At 45.6% G+C, this 22,272-nt stretch overlaps 1 protein-coding gene across 1 annotated transcript in view; it reads left to right on the top strand.

Annotated features, from left to right (window-relative positions):
• LOC146200164 (transcription termination factor 2-like) overlaps positions 1 to 22,272 on the top strand; it is a 50,478-nt gene that overhangs the window by 22,540 nt on the left and 5,666 nt on the right. The window contains exons 9-16 of the mRNA XM_084595392.1: positions 2,922 to 3,004; positions 5,648 to 5,739; positions 6,518 to 6,647; positions 7,803 to 7,970; positions 9,607 to 9,668; positions 13,632 to 13,788; positions 18,542 to 18,624; positions 20,542 to 20,616. Of these exons, the coding sequence (XP_084451518.1) occupies positions 2,922 to 3,004; positions 5,648 to 5,739; positions 6,518 to 6,647; positions 7,803 to 7,970; positions 9,607 to 9,668; positions 13,632 to 13,788; positions 18,542 to 18,624; positions 20,542 to 20,616 (850 nt within the window). The remainder of the gene's footprint in view (positions 1 to 2,921; positions 3,005 to 5,647; positions 5,740 to 6,517; positions 6,648 to 7,802; positions 7,971 to 9,606; positions 9,669 to 13,631; positions 13,789 to 18,541; positions 18,625 to 20,541; positions 20,617 to 22,272) is intronic.

Below are 22,272 nucleotides of genomic sequence, written 5' to 3' on the forward strand. Positions count from 1 at the left end.
AAATTTCACAATTTAGCATAGCAGTATACTGATTAGGTAAGGTGTCAAGCGAGACAATGCAACCTCTTTGCTGTTATGGTATTCACTGCATGATTGCAAGACATGTTTGGAGAGAGTTCCATTAGGAAGAGCTGGGTATTAGGCCTGCGCAAAATGAGGCTTTCGTTGTTCATAGTGAATCGGTGCAGATAGCAATTTTTTGCAAATAATTTGAAATTAACATTTCTGATATTCCTACTCCTGACACGCAAAAAGAGAAAGATGGCACAATGAACGTTTTTAATATCATATAGTATTTTCTTAACACACACTGCCATTATACGAAAGAAAAAGAATGTATTGCAGCATTTTCATACTCATTGAAGCTATATTGACTTCATAGAGAAATGGCCATGATAGATTGGGGCAGTCAAGGTACCAGCACGTGGAGCCGGCATATTCGTGGTATGTGAGACATATCTGTGTGACCTCTGATTGGCCGTCTCATTTGCTGTTACTGTCGAAACCCGCATTAATACGAGGTGCAATTTTGGGATAGCAAAAACGGAAGAAAAAGGTTTCATCCGCGTATAATGAAAGCGAAGAAAAGTCAATAAAAGTGTTTATTTGCACTACATTTCGCGGTTCCCCGCAAAGCGCATGCGCTCCATACTTCTGCATCCAACGCCACCCCACAGCAGGCGCTGAATAATGCCATGAGTCTTCGTATGCCAGTGCTGGTTTTCCCCCTTCTTGCATCGACACACTTGATCAGAGAATTTCACGCATCATAAGAGCAGCCCCAGCAATCGTGGAAGCCCATGGTCCTCGGCTTGTTTTAAAGCCGGTAAACAACTTTCAGCTCGGACGTGGCGCATGCAAGCGTGGCTTGCATGCGCCGCGCTTGCTCCTATTCACTCAGGCGCACAGCGCATGCTAACAGCTAGAATCATGCTAAAGTGATGTTAATACCTACTAGAAGGTAATGACCAGGACACCAAGAGGTGGAAAACATAACTGGAAGCAACAGCGTGATAATTGGACATGCAAGTTTTGAAAGCTTTGTGGGGATGGCATGGCTGAAGTTAATAGGAGACAGGTTTGATTGGAGATCAGTAGGATAGGCCCCTGTGATGCTGGGGATGTAGTTTGGATCATAGTTTATAACACCACTGGACTATGCTGAGCCTATGCTAGTAGCAGGCTGATGGGACACCCTCAAGCATTCATGAGACAGAGAAAACGAGAAATAAAACACCGATGACTAGAAACTATGTTTTAATCTGGATTCCACAGAAAGACGTCCTGTATATATGTAGGGAAAAATAAAGAGATGCCCCTCCTAGTTCCAAACTGTGCTGCACTACATGGAAACATCACCAGACAGTGCAATTCCGATGTCAAAGGGCTTGCTATGCATGTCTTGACACCAGGTTTGTATTATCAGGTGTTGTTCCCATGTAATGCATCTTAGTTTGGAAGTAGGTGGGGAAGGTGGGGGGGGGGGGGGGGGAATCGTTTACCTTAACCCACAGTTAGTAGCACATATTTCAGGCACAAGCCAGTGAATGCAGAGAGGGTCTCAATTAACCTTTGGAGGCTAGCTGTGCAGTGCAGCATTCCGCTCAGCCAAAGCACTGCTCTAGAAAAGGAAGCGTCCAATCGTACATTTACAGCAAACCCTCATTAGTTTGGCATTCAAGGGACCGAAAAAAATGTTCAAATTTGTGGGAAGTTCGAATTATTGAATGGGCCTGAAAAAATTGCCAAGGACTATTTGCATGGCAGTCATTTTATCTGATAAAGAGTGGCATGACAGTTGTCTTCATTTGAGATGAAACCCAAGTGAGAACCCTTCATTTTCTTGGTTTCGCAAGTGCTTGGATTTGCACACACTGTCAGGAACGCTGAAGAATTGTTCCGAAATCACGAAAGGCTCCGTTACGCTTTTTTGCATTGCGATGCTAGCACAAAACAACCCCATCGCGTTGTCAGAATGCTTCTTCACGCAGTCCACGAGAGGCATGCAGGGCGGTGAAACTGCACCTACCTAACGTGCAGCTTCAGCAAACCGGAGGCATTATGTAGATCCACACAATTATATGTGTAGGTGTTAGAACAGCATGATGGCATCCCAAAATAAAAGCAAAAATTAGTGATGCAACAAGCAGTGCACTAAACACCACAGCTGGCCAATGAGTGCGCCCCGACCACGGGATGGCATGAAGCTAAGAACCGGAACTATGTGGTGAGCCTTCTTTTGGAAATGGGGAACTTGTGATTGTCACTGTATCTGCGATATCGCGAATGAAGCAAACGAATTGCTCGTGCGTCATTGTTCGATGCAATTTAGGTTTGAGAAGGTTATTTCGGCTGCTGGCTGCATGGATCACCTGAATTAACGAGTATCCTACAACATAGTTGTCACGGGCACCGGCCAGGAGCATACTCCTAGTTCGAATTAACCTAATTCCCAAATTAACGGGGGTCGAAATAGCGGAATTTTACCGTGCTGCCATTGTGTTGTTTACTGCATTAAAATGGACATCTCGGAAAACCAAAGCCCAAGCTGAGCTTAAGAGGTGGGCTTCACATTGCAAGAATAGACTAAAACTGCTCAAGCTTCACTAACACGGTCGTGTTGTAAATGTCATGACAGGACAGTAAATCTTGAGCACAAAAAAAGGAGGAGGGGTAGAGGACAAGGCAGTTTTGTCATATGTGACTTCTTCCATGTTTAAATTTTTCACTGACAATTTTGTAGTATTAGAAGCGCTTAGGGCTGCCATTGTGGTGCGTTTTATAGAGCCAAAGCTCAAAGTGGGATAATTGCCTTGAGGTTGGCCAGTGCATCTAAAATGGAAAACTTCCCAGTCGTGTGAAGGATTGACACTGATGCAGGTGTGGGGGATTTCGTGTGCTCACCTGTTGCTTGTACGCAGGGCCTGAGGCACTGGCTGTGGTCATGAAGTGCCTCCTCCTTCGCAGAACCAAGGAGCAGGCTGGCAAAGATGGCCGACCACTGGTGAGCTACGCGCACTGACCGTACTGTCTTGTCTGGTATCCTCATTGCGCCATCCTTTGAGGGTCTCCATCTTCCAGAGGAAGCTTGCACTTCCTGCACATTCTGGGCGCTGCTGCCCAAAAACATTAAACTTGCACTTAGAGGCGGCCCCGCCGCGGTGGTGCAGTGGTAAGACGACCGATTACTGTGCCAGAATACCCGGACTCGATGGAGGGGAAACAGTGTGCTGTGCGATGTCAGTGCATGTTAAAGATCCCTAGGTGGTCAAAATTACTCCAGAGCCTTCCACTATGGCAGCCCTTTCTTTCTTTCCGCTTTCACTCCCACCTTCCTCCCTTCCTTTAAGGTGGGGTTCAGATATCCACAGAGCAAGTGTGACAGCTACTGCACCTTTCCTTTCCTGTGAATCAATTATTATTATTATTATTATTATTATTATTATTATTATTATTATTATTATTATTATTATTATTATTATTATTATTATTATTATTCCACTTAGAGGCTTAATATTTCACTGAGGTTTGTTGTTATATGTTTTGCAGAGCCAGCATATTTTCCATCCTGTAAGTCGCACCTATTTACAAGTCATGCTTCTATGCAAAGGGCAGTTTTAATGTGCTAGCACTATACAGTAAAACCTCATTGATACAATTTTCACGGAATTGAAAATTAAAATGTATTTTTAACACAGGCCTCGAAAGGTCGCAAGTGAATCAAACTTGGCACAGAACTTATATTTGTTGTCGCCCTTTGAAGAACCTGTCATTCTGTGCTGGAGTTCCTGTTTCTCAATATCGAGAAGCAAACTTTTCAGAAACGCATGGAATGAGTTCGTCACATACCGTATGTCGAGTGGAAATATGAGTGAAAAGAAGAGAGAAAAGATAAAACAACAAAGAAATTGCCCAAGCGCATATATTTCCAATATGGGCTGTGTCCCTCCATCACCGAGGCTACGATCTCACTCCAAACCTTCAGCAGTGTCAGCGGAAGACGCTGATTTGTCGCCCACCAACCCGCACAGTGCGCCGTCTAGTTCCATCAAGCACGTTACTTAGGCAGCATTTCTTGAAAGGCTGCACGCGAATAGCCGATTGTCTGTGTCACCGCATGCTCTTTTCTGAAAAGCCAAACTGTCGCCGCAGGAGATTTCATCAAAAGATAAGCTGCCTTGCATAGACAATTTTCGAGCTCTGGCCAGCAAGCATTCCTGCTGCAATCTACCTTCTTTCTTTTCTTTTTTTCCATCCACCAGAGTGCTGTTTGAGCATTGGGCTGGTCCTGGACCATTTTTTCACTCACGCCGAACTGTTTCTTGGCTACTGGCTACCGTCTGCCATTCTCGGCCAAATGTTCATTGGGGCACAGCTTAGATTTGCCATTGTAACTTTAATTTTCAAACGCAGATAGAACAGTGTAAAATACACATTAAACCAAGCGAAGGTCACGCTGAAGTCAGAACTTTTGAGAACATGGCTGAACTGGATGTGGCAATCTATGGTTACATTCATACCACCTGTGGATAGAATGTGGGGCCTTATATATAGAGTAACATTTTGAAAATAACTTGTCTTCTTCTCTCTTATGCATCGATTTTATTTTCAATTGTCTTGTTGTTATGCACGGTAAGAGATGACACAAGATGGTGCAGAAGTTTTGGTCATATACAGGTTTCACTTATTGTATAAGACATACCAACGAAAAAGTAAGAAAATGCCATAACTTATACAGCAGGAAATACGATTTTCAGCTTGACATTAGTTATGCAACAGTGACATTGTTACCCCTTTCACTGGAATAAATGTGGCATCACTTTCAACTAGTGATGCTCATCTTTAGTGGCAAGTCGTCACAGAACGCGCTTGCTTCAAATTGAGTTTAATTTGAGTCATATTGAGCCCACTCAGCGTGAAAATACTTCGTACTGTTCGTGTGTGCAGTCAGCTTCCTTGTGCTGTACCATACCAGTTCCATCTAGCCTGCACACAGAATGAGCATGTCATCCTCATGAAGAAAAGAAGTGTGCTAACACCAGAGCAACCGGCACAGTCAATTTATGCAACAGCAAGTTCATTTGAAGATGGGGCATCTCTCATCAGCATGCGTTGAGAGTACCAAGTTTCAGCCGCAAGAAATGGGCCTCTGACTTTCTCGTGCTGCTGAGAGCCGCACTTGGCTGTGCAAGATGCTGCTGCTCATGATGTGCATGCTAGGGTGTGCAAAATTGAAGTGGCCACGTTAAGAATGGTGGCTACAGTTTTGCTCTGGAAAAGAGTTACACGCAATGGAAGTGCACTAGTGAGGAGGTAACATAATTGGGAAAGGGACACTAAACAGTATCAACGACATGCACATGTCAGCGTATGCACCCGCTTCGCGTCATGTCACAGGTCACTTGGTCCCTACACTGAAATTGCTGTGAAGTGTGCTAGTTAAGACTATTTGCATTCAGTGTTTGATGAAAATGATCTTGTGTGTTCCTCTGAAGATATTGCTAGTGTTTTGAAAGGTTAACGCAACAAAAGCAAATTTGCATCAGGGGTCAGCAGGATAATGGAAGATGGTAAATTGGAAGATGTGAAGGCGTTTAGATGAGAAAACAGTAGACTCACGGACGTGTTTCCTTTTGATGACATGCAGGTGCCTTTGCCCACGAAAAGCATTGTTCTGCACAGGCTCTCCCTGGAGGGAACTGAGGCCAAAGTCTACAAGGAACTTGACGAGTGGTCCAGGTATCGCTGCCTTCATCTGTGCTTCATAGGGCGTGCATGCTTTTGTCTGTTTGTGTAGTAGTTATATACTCTTGTATTGCGCATTGTTCATCATCAAGGTGAATTGAAGGTGTACTAAAAGCTGACTGAAATGGTGCGTAGTTTTTTTTTTTTGTCTTAAATAACTGCTGTGGTATAGCTGCGTGCATGGTTAACCATGCTTCTTGTTGCTAAAAGATGGTATATTGCTTCTCAAACGTTGAGGCATACCGATGTACCCACGTTTTCACGTAAAAAAAAATATAGAGGCCTGCTTGCGGACTGACACTGTAGGCGTTTCGTTGACAGTTGCATTGGGACACAGTGGTGAGCAATAAATAATAGTGCTGGGTTCAAGAGAACAGAATGGTGGACCATGAAAAATGCTGCTTCACATTTCACAGATTTCACATAGAAGTCTGTAGTTACCGAGTAGGGAGCAGAACTTTGGCAGTAGCTTTTTTTCTTTTGCATCTCTCTGAAGCTGGAGACATTCGGGCTCTGAGCTTATCTTGATGCATTGGCTCTCGGCACCTTGGGTCACCTGCGAAATGCAGAAAGCACCTTCTACAACATTAGTAATCGGGCTGCATTTGATGTCACAAACAATGTGATAAGCTAAGGAAGTGATAAGGGTTGCTAGTGGCCAGATACAAAGATAATATAAAGCCTTCCATTATGGCATACCCCTTACGTAGCCCATGGTGGTATTTGCTTTTTCACGTAGGTGCTACTGCATTTTTTCTCATTTGGCGCGCAGGTCGAGCGGTCCAGAAAAATATGTAGACCCCGTGACTGGTCGGGAGCTGTACCGCAACACGGGCTCCCGGCGCTTTGTCATGCTCATCCGGCTCCAGCAGGCCTGCTCACACCTGGCCCTCCTGAAAGGGGTGCGTGTTGTCTTCCTCAAAATGGTGTCAGTTTGTTTGAAGACACCCTTCCATTTGGTGGTAGCCAGGGATGAAAAAAGAGAGTTGCAGTGTAGGAGGACAGTTTTAGTTGTGTTGTCACGGTGACAACTCTTTCTTTGCTATCAACGTGATCCCCGCCTGGGAAAGTGTCCCGTTTAATTAGAGACGAAACGACGTCTCTGTGACAACTTTTCCTGGCAGTCAAACTAAGGCTAGAGAGCCAAAATATGTCTTCCTTTTGCACGCTGCAGATATAGTTCCCTGCTCCGTTTATTGTCTGTGGACGACTGTCGTTATTTCAGCCAGATTCCCCGAGACAAATGTGCATTTTGAACATTACAGGGTCAAGTTAAGAACAGTAAATTCGATTATACTGAGAGTGTGCAAATATATTTGAAATTTCAAATATGAATCAAATGTGTTTGTTATTCAATTCGTGTTCGAAATACTGTTATTCGGAATTTTTTGGCTATTAGGGTATACACTTCTGTGCAATTCTAGTTTTATTTTATTCTGAATTTTGAGGTAAGCAAGACAAACCATGTTTGCCATTTTATTTTCGTTATCATTATTTCTTTTTTACTTATCACGTATACACCCCTATTTAAAACAAATCGGTGATATCTTTGAGATTTGGTCACAGGTTGGGATACATTACCGATGTCAGCGTTTCACCACAAAATTGCATTTCAGTGTTTTTATGCAATTGACAGTGCCAAATTAAAGTAATAAATCATTGCCACTTGGTGACTGCAGTGCCGATTCCTTACAATGTAAGGCAAGCTCCTCTCATTTTCATCGTAACCTCAAGACTCATTTTAGTCAGCGGTCAGTCTCCTGAAACTTGCTTTGTGAGGTGCTTGCCACTGCAGACTGGTGCGTCACCAGAGAGCCATATTCTTATACATCATAGATTTGTTGATTGCAAATTTCTCATTTCATATGTGTTAGACAATCTGCACATTTTTATTTATTTCTTATTTTTAATCTCTGTCATGAAGGTGGTGCTGGATAGGGAATCTGCATACATGACATTGAGTTACAATCATTGGCTACATTGCTTCAGCCTACCTGCAGCATCTGCAAAGCGCGAAAGATAAAAGCGATGCAAAGCATTGTTCTTTGGCCCTGCAGAAGGTGCTTGAAGATGCGGCCGTGGATACGGACGAGCTCCTCTCGGCCAGCATGGCGGGGCTGCAGCTGGCTGACGAGTTGGCTGCAGGTGAAGACCGGCTCGACGCCCTAAACCTTGACAAATATGCTGGTGCACGGGAATTTGATTCCGCCTATGTCAGCTGTAAGGTTCGTTTGCTGATCTTCCTTTCTTTTTGTGTGGTTTGAGATTGTCTCCTTTTTTTTATTTTTCACAAGAAATCCAGAAATAGTCATCCAACTCTTCTGTCTTTTTTTTGTTGTCATTTTCAGCCTTGCATTGCGTGTATTGCAAGAAAGTGCTATATATTGCATCACTGATATCAACGGGTGGAGGCACAAAATGGCTGGACATAATTTCTATGCTATTGCTGGGCTTATTGCAGCTATATGGGATTGGATACCGGCTTTGGCTGCGGCTTTACAGTGGAGCCGAAAAGCAAGGCACATATGTGCTGTGCGATGTCACTGCACATTAAACAACCCTAGGTGGTCGAAATTTCTGGAGCCCTCCACTACAGCATCTCTCATAGCCAAACCAAACTAGTGCTGCTTCTCTAGGACCTAATTATCTAAGCTAGCAGAAGCGTATTCTGGAGGCTGGTAATTCAGGTCTTACTCTTGGAACCTTGCTTAGCATAGCTTTGGCAAATTGAAGGGAAAATGCATTATGAGTTTCAGTCCACTCAGTATTGCTGAACAACCCCGCTAGAGTGGCGCAGTGGTTAAGGCACTTGACTACTGTTCCCAAGGATGCGGGATCGAATCCCGGCCTCAGCGGCCGCCTTTTGGTGGAGGTGAAAAGCCAGGCGTCAATGTGCTGTGCGATGTCAGTGCACGTTAAAGAACCCCAGGTGGTCGAAATTTCCGGAGTCCTCCACTACGGCGTCTCTCATAGCCCGAGTCACTTTGGGACGTTAAACACCCGAACCAAACCAAACCAGTATTGCTGACCTTGCTCCTTGAAACTGTAAAAATGCTCCGTTAGGCATTTCAGTACACAGACTGTGTGGATTGCATTGCAGCCCATAAACCTACCTTGCAAAACCTTGGAGTATTTGCGGTTTTGTAGAGGTTGCCTTTCTTGCATGTTGCACAGCCTAGCATCTGGGCTCGGTACTGCTCTGAGTCACTACACCCTTGAGGCTGGCTGGAGATTTTTGTATGCAGCAGCGTCATTGTTGAGTGCTTGTATGGGCCCTTTTGTCGGGTGTGGGAGACATCGAAACACCTCCTTCCTGGGCCGTTGCTAACTTGTTCTGCTGCCATTTTGACTGTGCTAGTGCTAGAGGCACCAGACAGCCCTGCGAACAACATGGGTACAACCAGGGAGCTGTTGGAAATTAAGGTCCATGCGAATGCAATTGTAACTTCTCTCTCACCACTTACTGTTTTAATGCGGTAGCATTGGGTGTCCCATGAAGGGGAGAACTGCTTGGCATCCGGTGTTACCAACAGCGTGAGGCCTCCCCATGCTACCAATGGCAGGTAGTGTAAAGTTAAGAGGCCTTCCCTCTCCACTCACTGGGGAGAGGAGGGAGGGGGTTCTGAACGAAAGTGACTGAAAACGAGTAAGCAAAAGCAAATAAAAGAAGCTATGACAAATAAAAATGGAATCAGAATAAAATAAGAATTGAATTGGAATTGGGGAAGATTGACATGCAAAAAAAAAAATGCTTTCCCATTTATTTGAGCTGCATGATTCCAATTTATTGATTATTTTTTGTTGATTTTCTATTTTTCGTCGAAGTGAGCCTGACATCTTTTTTCCTCGTTCCCTGTGCAGATCAGGGCCTTGCTTGACATGCTGGTCAAGGTCCAGGAAGAGTCCAACAACCAGGACAAAAGGTCAGGGACCGGCAGTTGTGGTGTCTGGGCCACCGCTGCCTGGTGTGGCTGTATTGCCTGCTTACACGGAATAGCATGGAAGATGCTAAACTAGGCGCGAGTAGGACAGCAGGGGAATCGGCAGGCCAAGCTGTATCATCATTTGTCACAGTTCGAACCTCTCCAGAAGCTGAATGCAATCTTTTTTTTTTTTTTTTACTTTCTGTGCGTAAACGTGTGCAACTATTTTCCCATGCCAATATAAATTCCACCATAACTGTGTGGTCTTTTTTGGCCTCAGCTACAGGGGTCTTTTGCAATAAGTGCACGTTAGAGGCGAAGGAGGCGGCAGAGCAGACAGTAATCATTCGAGTCGCGTGCTCTGGAGGTAGTCTGGAGTGTGTAAGCATGCCGTCTGCTCCCTCTAGAGGTATGCTGCCTTGCAACCTGAAAGCAATTGAGACAACCTGGCTTACAAGTTTAGGGAAAGAGACAAAACAGGAGTATGAAATGCCTCATACAGGCTGATTTAGAGCGATTTCTTCTTTCTTAATGGCCATATCAAAGTTGCAAGTTTGCTCTGTGTTCTGTGTTATCTGGCAGCATGGTTCATTATAGAATTAATTACTTGCTTACCGTGGCCTTCACTTTGGTGGCAGCAGTAGATAATGGTACAGCAGCGTCTTGCTTGTTTCAACTCAGAGACCCTTTGTTCAAGCTGTTGCACCTTAGATTTCTCCTACAGTAAAAGCTTGTTGATTCGAACTTCATGGGACCGGGAAAAAAGTTGGAATTATCTGATGCTCGATTTATTGAATGGCCTCGAAAATACTGACAGCAACTATTTGCATTACAGTAAATGTACCATATTTGCTCGCAGAACGAACCCACTCGCATAATGAACTCACCAACCCCCGATTTTTGCGCCGTCACGGTCCACAACTCATTTCTTGGCAGTGCGCCAACATGCTGCGCAGCAATAACATCACAATGTGTTTACCTTGTGACGTTAGCTTTCTTCATACAGTCGAACCCAGATATATCGAACTCGAAGGGGTTCGCGAAATAGTTCGATATATCGATAATTCGATATACAGAAATCGGCTTGAGAAGCCACTTGCGATCGTGAAAAATGATACGATATTTGTCGCGTAGTCAACCCACTCGCATAATGAACCCACTCCCCATTTTTGCCCCCGAGAATTTGAAAGAAATAAAAAAAGCGTTCGGTGGCGCGTTCCTCCGTTTCGACCGTCGCATTCACAGCTCATTTATTGGCAGCGTGCCAGATGCTGCGCAGCGATAACGCCACGATGTGTTTATCTTTTAACTACACTTTTCATAGATCCTGTGGTGGCAGGGAGCGAACTTGGCAGAGTGCCCGCGTGATGGCTTGATTCCACAAGCCATGGTTTGATTTATCGTGCCACGCTTGGGGTGGGGCAGGTGTAGACCACTGCTTCAAAATCATTGCCAAGCGTGACAGCTGCAAATGCCGTTTGGAGCGAACAATGCTAAAAGCCGGTGGCATGACCGCAGCAGAGTGCGTGCTTTTGTTGATTCATAGATGCAAGATTAAACGACTCTCGCAAAAAAAAAAAACTGCCAACTCTCGCAAAAAAAAAAAAAAAAGTCTGCAGCCGCCATAGCTTACGCTGCACCACACGTTCAGCCCGACAAGAACAACTCTCACAAAAGAAAAAATAAATTGCCGCTTCTTTACCTCTGCAACCGCCATAGCATACGTTCAGCCCGACGGCAAGAATAAACGACTCTTGCAAAAAAAAAAAAAAAACTGCCATTTTTTAGCGTCCGCGGCCGCCGTAGCTTACGGCGCTCAGCACGACACGAGACGCTCATCGCACGCCAGCCGCCACGCGCAGAGTGTTCACAACAGACACTGGAGAAATGTCTGCCGCAGGCTGAGCTGGCTTGTCTGCGCATGCGTAGTGCATGCTGCTGCTGTAAACGAGACCGGGAAAGAGAGAGGAAGGGGAGAGATAAAGCTCAGCAGAAGAGTGGGCACACCCTTGCACTTCGCTCTATCGCGTTTTTCCCCTCTCCCGAACACCACGGCTGCATTGGTTCCCTCTCGTTCCTTCACACACGACTTGCAAACATCACGTGCTAGTGCGCCAGCGATCACCGCAGATGCGTGCGCCTTTGGGGCAAGGGCGCGGCGCTGTCCTACACCAGCCGTCGCCGAGCTGTGTTCTCTCATTCCCTCCGCGTGTGGCTTGAAAACGTCGCGCGGCAAATGGCCGAGGTGATGCGATCGTCTTTAGGGGAGGCACACCGTCCAATGCGTGGTGCGGAGTTTGATATATCGAACGACCGGTGAAATTGAGTTCGATATACGACGCAGCTTTCCTATACTTACACATGGGATTTTCAAGGGGATATTCCGCGAGTTCGATATAACCAAATTCGAAATATCCGGGTTCGATATATCCGTGTTCGACTGTATATATATATATATATATATATATAGTACATAACAAGTGGGGGGGGAACTTGGCAGAGTGCCAGCGCTTGTCCAGTTGTGCAAGCCTCGTTTTCGGTTGTCAGTCAGCACTGTGTTTGTGTCCTTCTGATCTTTGTCCTCGTCCTTCGCGCTGTTATTCCAAAATGTATTACCAACTAGCCAGCACCTCAACGCTTGTCTTCGGTATGTTTGCCATAGGCGATTGGGGCGGGTGCCGTCTACTGCTACTCAGTCATTGGAATGCGCGATAGCTACAAACGCCATTTGAAGCGAACGATACAGTTGGCGTCATGATCGCGGCTGACCTTGTGCTTCGGTTGACACTAATACGTAAAAGGATGGACGACTTGCAAAAAAAAAAAACGGTATTCCGTAGCGCTTGTCCAAAGTCATAGCCTTTCATGGGTGTTGGCTGGGACCACGCCGACAGTACTTATGTGTATTTCCAAGTTAGCAGGGCTCGAATTAACAAGCATATATAGTTGCGAGTTCCGACGGTTGCACTGAAGAGAGAGTAGGCAGCTGCCGCCGCGGCCGCCAACCCCTATGCTCCGGTGCCGCCGACCGCCGCGGCGTTGGCATGGCACCATTTAGGCTTTGCCCACTCTTCCATACTTTTACCTGCTGGTTTCATCTTCTGTCCCCGTTTTGGACGTGCGCAGCCTCTAACTATGCCGCTCTTTTGCTGATTTTTTGCCATGCGCTATGTGCCAAGCCGCCCAGACGCGGCGGCACTCTATTCAAATTATCCGTATCGGAATCAACTCATGTTCAAATTAACTGGCTTTTTTGTGCACAGACCTCTATGGAGCTTGTCGGACCAAATAATGTAGTTCGAATTATCGAGGTTTGAATGAACAAGCTTTGACTATTGGTAATCATGCGTATTCTCCGATTTGTTAATTTATTTAGTGTTTTCCATCCCTTTGTTTTTAATGTAGTGCAAAGTGCTCTGTTTCCACGTACAGTGACCACCTTTTATTGGAATGAAACTGCAAAATTATGTTAAAAATTAAAAATATATAGTGCATTGTGGAATACTTGTAAAACGAGCTTGGAATTGATCATTTTTGGCCTCATATCCCTTGGCTTAACTTTGCCCTATGCTCCTAGCTGTTCCTGTGAATTGTCATTAATTTCTGTTCAAAGCCATTGGTACACGGGTGGCTATTGTGGTGAATTTATTTGCCCTGGGTTCACACTACGCCTTGGCAGAACACGCCCTGCTTTGGTGTTGTGGACGAAATTCCATACCAGTGTGCAGGACGGAGGTGTTCCTTTGCAAATGCATTTTCTGGGTTCAGTGTTACATTTGAGACCTGCTTTGGTGGCTGTGACGTTGCGTTGTTGCACACAAAGTCTCACACCGAGACCTGGCTGAGGGTGCAGCGCAAAAACTGTCGTGTACAGAAGTTTCTGGGCAAACCGTGATTCGCTGTGGGAGCAGGTTAAGATTAATCCAATGGAAGTCAACCAGGGCATGCTGGTGTTGCTTTCAGTGTGGTGGTGTCCCGGTGGACATCGCTGCTGTCTCTGGTGCGCCAGCAGTTGGAGAAGCGAGGCATCCCCTGCGTCACCATCCAGGGCAGCGTCCCAGGGCAACAGAGAGCTGCCCACGTGGCCAGCTTCAACGGCCGGGAGCGGGGGGGACCCATGGTGAGTGCAGGCCACACCAGCGTGGCTGTGTCACTATGCCATTTGGCGAAGGTGAATGATGGTGCTTACAGCTTGAACACTTGACACTAGACCCCACACTCATCACAGGATGTGGCTCATTGAAAGAGGAGGCTCATCAATGCTGAAGTTATTGTCATGAGGAGCGTGTGGTGATAGAGGTGCCTGCTACAACAGGCCCAGTTGCATGCAGTGCCACAGGAGGGCGCTAGGTGCTGGGCAGCTTTGATGAAAGACCATTGGAATGGAAGAGCAGAGGTAAAGAGGCTCTTAAAGGCCCACTGTCCACCCTCCGGTCGAAAATATTTTCTTCCCCGGTGACTGTGAGACTTCGCCCCTAGAACGCAAGGCCGCAAAATGTTTTTGAAAAGAGTAACTAATAACGCAGTTACAGCCACCGCAATCACCCGATTCTGTCATGCCTCTCTCCTTCCGTTCCCTCGCAAAGGTTTTCACTCTCCTGCCCGAGGTCGTCTAGCCTTCGCAATACAAATTCCCCTTCCTCCTCCGCGTTTGGCGGGTGGGGGGGCGTGGCTCTCCGCGAGCGCGAAAAAAAAAAACGGTCGAGGGAGCGCGCGCCGCTGGATTCAGTCTGGCCGTGGCGAGGGAAAAGTGCGCTGCGAGTGGTAGACACCCATCCTTCTCCCGTCAGTCAGCGAGACGGACCAATGGACATTGTTCGCGGTACGTACGTCATTGCTGTGGCCCATCGGGCCAGCGCAGGAAACGGGGAAGCTGGCTTCCCGGAGGAGAGCATGAGAGAGCTTTGAATTGTATTTTGGATGCTTTGCGGCGCGCGTGTCACTGCAGCATTTTGCACAGACTATCCCCGGTACCTGATCGAAACACTGGGCTTTTTTGCTTAAAAGGGCCTTTCCTGGACAGTGGCCCTTTAAGGTGAGAGCCACATGTGTCAGTGTTTTTTGTTATGTCACTGCTGGAACATGACAAGGCAGTTTAGCAACGGTCTGATCATGGGCACACCTGACGCAAGCCTAACACACGGACACTGCTGCCAACCACAAGCTTGGCTGGGTGCCTGTGTGGAACATGGCCTCACATGCCTTATTGTCGTTCAAGGGCAGGTGAGAGCATGTAATCAATGTAAATAGTCTGGAGAAGGTTGCAAGAGGCACTGCGCTGTGGCATAGCAAGTAGATATTAGATAGTAGTATTTCTAAATAATGTGCTCAATTCCAGCAGTACATGTCAGTTTCAATGTTTTCATCTCTTATCTGCTGCTGGAGATTTATCTTTGTGATGGATGGCCATCATAGCTATCTTTCTTTTGCAAATTTATTAAAGTGGACTGAGCTCTTTGTGCTGGAGTTTATTCTACAAGTAGTTGTGTCTTGGTCCTAATCAGAATGTTGTGGCAGGAACAAGAAATAAACTCTAAGCATTTTGTGGATATATAGGTTGCTTGCCAATAGTATCACCCTTTTTCAATTGTGCTCTTTGTGGTTAGTGCGCTGCCATATGCTCTGTATCTTCCACTGGATGCACTACTTGTATCGCTTGTCAGTGCTTCAGAGGTGAGTGCCTTCTAAACAAACTGTGATATTGGAGATTCACAGACAACCAGCTCTCCGATTCATGTGGCAGAGTATGCATTAGCATTATTGTTCCCCTTTGACAGAGCAGTGCTGCCGCTGATATACTTCGACCATGTGAGCAGATGACATGATCTTATCCGTCAGTCACTGTGTGACATGCCGTCATCGTCATCATCAGCTGGACTATACCCACTACAGGGCGAAGGCCTCTTCCCCATATTTCTCCAATTAACCCATTCCTGTGTCCATACACCCTCTGTATTCCCCAGCCCAATCCAGCAGTCGTCACAGTGTAACACGCCTCATCTCTCTCTATTGTCCCGCCCCTCGAGTAATTGGTCACCATGATTTCCCTATCGCCATTCATTGTCTCCTTGCCTGTCTTCTTCCCTCTCCCATTTGAAGCACTGAGCCTCTCCATGGTATGTCCCTCAGTCCTGACGTACGTGTATACTATGTAGGAGCTGTGCTATTTAAGGAAACATTGTGGACAACTCTGTGCTCCATTTTGTCTAAGTATTTGGTGTCTAAACAACATTTGCTGCACCGTCTTGAAAAAAATTAGGCAAAGGTTCAACCCCGCTAAGCCTAAGTAACCAAAGCGAAAGAGTTAAGCTTGGTAAATAGAGAGACGGGCTTCTTCCCGTTCTCCTGAGGTCCCGGTGGCACGTTTTGCTCCACCCACCTCTCTTCGTCTCTGTATAGCAGCCTCTCGGTGAGCTACGTCCACTGGATGATTGGATTCAGTCTATCGATTTTGCAACTCTTCTGCGTCTTGCCTGGGTCATCCGTGACGTCTGCTGCCGTCACATTGCTGAGAGCTGTTGCGATTCATTGGTACCAGCTAAGAGGCAGCGGAGGCTATATATAGTGAGCGCCGCGGCTGCAGTTTAGCTGTAGTTGAGTAAAGCCATGGTTCTCATGTGACTAGGCAGAGGTGAATGTGCAGTTTCCTCTGTTTCGGTCGCTGCAGCGGCTGAGTTGCGTCTTAGCTGGCACGTGGTTTCTACTCGGTTCAAGGACAGACGTGCACACGGCGCAGAAGCTACAGAGGAGAATAGTTAAACTGTCGGTTTTAAAATAAGAATGGCCAGAATTTGCTGGACACGATCGTGTCCACAGAGTGGCATGTAGGAATGCGCCATTTTAATGCATGGTGTGCCCTGTGCATTTTGCTGGCGAGTTGCCACTACGTCGGCAGGCAACCCATCGCTGCAGGAGAGCGTGCACTAACGTGGTGCACACCGCATTCATGTTTCTGGGTTACAGAGAAGTTCATGTGTTGCGTGCTTTATATGTATTGAATTATCGATAGTAAAACCTCATTACAAGAGACACTCAAGGGACCCGAAAAACATGTCTCTTGTAAGCAAGGTCTCTCGTAACCAAAAATTCTAAAAGCACTGTGTTGATAAGTTTATTGCACATCAGCATATAAATGCATTCACACACATCAACAGGAAATTGTTAGGAAAGCTTAAAGAAGTTATTCATACAGTCATACTAGTATGTATTTTTGTCAGTGCAGAGTGTATTCCTTCCCAAATTCTGGAGGCCTTCCTGTTGCTCTAATATTTTTGAAGCAATCTTACATGCTCGTCACCCTCACATGATTCATAAAGAGACATCAGGATTTTGAGCTTTCATCTTGTGATCAAATTTTAACAGCGAGGAGTTAAAAATGCTGGATGTCATTCATGCATTTTGATTTGCTTCGTAGGTGACAGTAATGCCAGTGGCTAAAACATCGGGGTCGTTTTGACTTTCTAATTACGGGGAAGCACTCCTCAGTTCCTGACATATACAACGAAAAGGACATTGATATGGAACAGAATTTAGTTAAGGGAATCTGAAGTGCAACATGTATGAGTTGGTACGTTCCAGATGCATTGCATGAGCGCACCTGGGTTGTGTCTCTTCTAAATACTGAAGAATTTACTCCAGGGACCTGAAAAAGTTGTCCTTCGTAACCGAGTGTCTCCAGTAACCATGTCTTTTGTATGCAATGTTGTCAACCTGGCAGACATAGGAAAACCAACCAAACCATTTTCAAATGTCTCTTATAACCGAGTGTCTCTTATAACAGTGTCTCTTGTAACGAGATTTAACTGATCAAACTATTCCGGAATCCCCTTCGAGTTCGATAATATTGTTACGGACAAGGAAGGAAAAAGAAGCGGGGAGTGGCGCGGGCAGGAGCGCTCGTGCTAGGGCCGCTAACATTTCATTAAACGTCATCTCATGGTCATCAAACATCATCTCTTTGTTCCCTGTTTTCCTGTTTTCATCTGCTTGCCACTCCGTAGCATTTGGTGGAGTTGCCGGTTATGTCATTATCACCCCTCATCTTGGCCCCGAGCTTTGGCGCCCTGCGACTTGCGCCGTCGGCTGAAGGTTGGGAGGCGTCTCATGGCTGGTCCCCAGCCTGCCGGACCCAGCAAGACCTTGCCGTTCCTCCACCCCGTCCCCCCGCTCCAACCATAACTGGGTCAACTGTAGTTGCCTAGGCAAGCAAGGCTAAGACATGCGAGAATTCACAATGGTTGCCTGCACTAGTTGCACAGATAGGCGTGGGGTGGCACTCGCAATGCGTAATGCAGGAACGCTCCCATAGTTCTAATGCGATAACCAAGTTTCTGATATAACGGGCCTTCAGTGTAATCCAATAAACACAGAGGACGAAGAATAAGGATGGCTATTGCTTGTGGTATGTGTCACTGTTCTTGTTCCTATATTTATTTTACGCTAACTTCTTAAGTTGTGGATTGCTGACTTGCCCAGGCATCCATATTCTCACGGCATATTCTCATGATAACTGTAATTAAGCATATGGCAATTAATAGTTAGCAATTGCGTACAAAGCAGTGTTGCCACTGAAAGCAAATGCTGTTGCAATTTAAAAAAAATATATAAAAATAGAGAAATGGTAAGCAGGTGGTAGCAAACGACAGGGTCCATTGATGCTATTGCGTACCGCTCTTAAGACAGAGCTTAAGCATCTCCTAAGTTTACAGCCCAAGTATAGCCTGTAAAAGCTCTTCATTTTCATCTAAAGTATTTGTGTTCCAATTGGAGTTTGGTAATCTATCAGTTTAGACTGATTTAAAGGTGTGTCTTTTGTGCCATATCAGTCCCACCCACCGGCCGTACCGCCCGCTTCACAAGTGGCGCTTGTGCAGGTGATGCTACTTTCACTGGAAGCAGGAGGTGTGGGCCTCAACCTGATCGGTGGCAATCACATGTTTGTGCTGGATGTTCACTGGTGGGTCCCTTCATGTTTCCTTGTCTCTTGCATAGGGCGCTGCATATGTTTGGCTCTGCTGAACAGAGCCATGTTTGCGATTCATTGGTACCAGCTAAGAGGCAGCAGAGGCTATCTATAGTGAGCGCCGCGGCTTCAGTTTAGCGTGGCTTCAGTCACCATGTTTACGTTCGAACTATTCAATGTTCGAGTTTTGTTTTTTCTTGATTTTTCCTGAGGGTGACACCTGCAAATGTGCAAATTTTAAGCTTATCTGTCTGGTTGATCCTGCTCTGCTGTTATGCCTACAGGATTGCTTTTTTGTTTGTTTGTTTTTTCTTTCATGCTGTTCTTTTTGCTCCACCAAAAGTGGATTTATGGGGCAGTGCTAGGCTGCTGTGTTGCACAGCGTTGCTCCTACCACGTCAACCGCATGGATCAATTCCTAGATTCTGCTAGCTGTGCCCGTGGCACATCATTAGTCCAGGAACATACATCCAATTCAACGAGTTGACCAGTCACGTACACAGCAGCAGTATTCTTGGAGAAGTAAGCTTCACTAGCCTTAGATAGACCTGTTGTCGTCCATGGCTGGCATTGTGTCACGCTATGTGCTTCAAGTGCGCAAGGAAAAGACAGTGTTTATTTCAGGAGGTATGTTTTCGTACTGTCACCCTCTGACATCATTGTGCATGGATGCATTCTTTATTGCCGAGACATCGCTTATTGCTGCTGGCAAGTGCAATCCGCGAAAACTTAAGACTTGTTGAATGATGGTGAATAATCTCTTTCAGAAAACATTTTGCCACTTTGCGTTAGAGAAATTATTTGACGTGGTATAGACTTGTGGAATGTTCTATGACTACTATTCAAGCTGAAGACCGCATCAACAGGCCGATTGATTGGGGATAAGACGGTAGAATCCCTGCAAGCCAAACTCAAAGGAGCCATAAAATTTGTTCGTCTTATTGGAAGTCGTTCATAACAAATGCCCACAGAAATGTTATGTATGTGAGTACGCTATGCATGTCCAAACGTGTGTTACATGAGAACGCTGAGTAAAATATTTCTGACAGGCAAAGAATCATTACAAATGGAGAATGACATTTACATGGAATTGAATTACATGGCATTTAGCATGAAGTGAGCTGAACAGTGCGGGCATGAAATTAAGTTGCACTATGCTGTCGAGATGCACTATTGGTCTAGTTTCATCTTTCTATTGACGCTTTTGTTTTTGGCATTTCCATTTGTTCTCGTTTTTTGAGGCTCCAAGTTCTGAAGCAGCCCAGCTATGTACCCATGCATCTCTCCCTTATCTCTCTTTTCTCACAGCATGTCTGTTATCAACTGTACTGGAAAGTGCGCTACATATGCGTCTTTCTGTTTGTTGCAGACAACGGCCACATAGCTCCAATACGATAGCCGTCTTTGTGCCATAATAATGCCTATTGGACACCATGTCAGTTGAAAATTTTCTGCCCAGCTTTTTAAGCCAAATGTCAACAGACAGATGCACCGCACCGTTAAGCGCGAGGTAGGCATCCCGTGAGTGCTTTTGCATCGTGACACCGAGTTTCGCACTCCTTCCAAAAGTTTATCTAAACCATAGCTCGCATGAAACTGTTCGTCTTAAGCGAATTATATTGATCCCCCTTATCGACGGATTCAAATTAACAGGATTCTACTGGCAGTTGGAGAATATTTTGAAGCCACTGTGTCTTTGTTGGAAGCTGGGTTGGTGTTTGGCTTATTCTGCAGTTAATATTAAGAATTAATATGATTTTCGCACCAGAACAATTTCATTCCTTCTGTGTGCTGAAGCAAATAACATGAAAGCATGCTGTGAGTTAAAGAGTGGCTGACCTCACACTCTGAGGCGTTGCTGCTCGGTTACTGCAGTACATTTATACTATAGTATTGTTCATGCTCCTCCAGGAACCCGGCCCTGGAAGCGCAGGCCTTCGACCGTATTCACCGTGTGGGCCAAACTAAGACGGTCGTCATCAACCGGTAAGCCCGAGTTTACATTTCACTTGTCTCCTCAAGGGTACACCGAGGGCAGCTCTGTCTAATTATTATTTTTTATTTTTATTTTTTTAAATGGGTCGCTCTGCTCTTTGTGGCTATGTTGATTCATGACTGGTGGCAAAGATCACATTTATTGCTGTGGAAGTTCAATTTTAAAAAGAGGCATTTCATTATTTTCTCTTCTGTGTTTGAACCGGCGATGTCGTTAAATGAGGAGGGCTCCGCAATCACCGACGTGAGGTGGACGACAGTGTGGACTAGCCTCACAGATTCGCAGCACCAAAAGAAGCACAGACATCACTGGAGTTCCCTCGTGAAAATAATCGCAGTGGTGGAACTGGCAACTGGCTTCTTGTAGCAGAAGAAATCACAGTTTGTAGCAGAAATTTCAAGTCTTATAGCAGGAAAAATGGCATTTTGTAGCAAATATTTGAACTTTTGTAGCAGAAAAAAAAAAGCACATTTTGTAGCAAAATTTCATATCTCAAGACGCTTAAATAAAGAAGGTTTGTTTTATTTTTGGAACCCAATTGCTCAGATGTTTATAACGACCATAGCCTTGCAAAAACAAGCTTCAAGCTCAAATGCAGTCTAAAGTGCTGTTCTTTCCTTAAAAAGCCTCATATTTAAGCAAAGAGGAAGTTTTGCTAAAAAAAAAGCCGTTTTTATTCAGAGGGAAGGCGTAACGGGAGATATGAAACTGCACTATAAACATCGCAGCCTTGGAAAGAAGGTTGCTAGTTGTCTTAATATAAAAACTCTCTGTAGAAATTCAGAACTGCCACTTCTTAAAACTGCAACTCTAAGGCACTATTTCTTCTCTTGCCTTGACTCCAGCTTGGACAGTGCCGCTGCGAGCCTTTCCTGTCCATTCAGAAAGGCTTGTCCACTCTCAACGTCTGCAAAATGTTCAGACTTGATGCCTTTTGGGAAAAGCAGCTCAGCTCATATTCCTGGCCAGCCTGATCTCTCCCTGTGCCTTTTCCCGATTCTGACCTCTTTTTTTGGGTGTCCTTATCCTGCACATCAGGGTAACATCAAGGCGCCTTTTGCCTTCAAGACCCGTGCTGATTGGAGGGAAAGGGGGAATATTTTGGATATTTTGGAAGGGGGGGGGGAGATATTTTTGCCAGTCCTGGGTGGAGATTTTTTTCCCTCGAGAGAGGCTCGCTGCTAACGCTGCTCAGCCAAACGGCGCGATACACGGGGAGCACCGATTCCGTGCATTCGCAATTTTGCTTTTGTTCTTTTTCTTCCAGTGGTTTTGTGGGGTGGCTGGAGTCTGCTTCTTCGCAGCGCACAGCAGGGATTGTGCGTATGCTTTCCTCATTGTAATGAAGATGTCCAAGGGTACTTACTGACCATATGCGGGGCTGGAAATATATGGAGTACTTGCGCATGAGTTATTTTCACATGTGCGCCCACACACACATGCAGTTTTGCAATGGAGGAAAATAAATAACCGTTAAGAATGAGATAATGTTTAAATAGCGCGGAAACGTTGACGTTTAGAATTAAGCTGTGAAATTATACAAGATGTTCCACATAAGGTGTTGAACGTACAAAAGCGGCTGTGCGCGCGCACAGAAACGGTCAAATTCTTAGCGTTCCTGCCATCGCAGCTTATGCCTCACTCGT

The sequence above is a fragment of the Amblyomma maculatum genome, chromosome 2, assembly GCF_055883805.1.
Source record: "Amblyomma maculatum isolate TAMU_Amacu chromosome 2, ASM5588380v1, whole genome shotgun sequence".
In the NCBI taxonomy this organism is placed as follows: Eukaryota; Metazoa; Arthropoda; class Arachnida; order Ixodida; family Ixodidae; genus Amblyomma; species Amblyomma maculatum.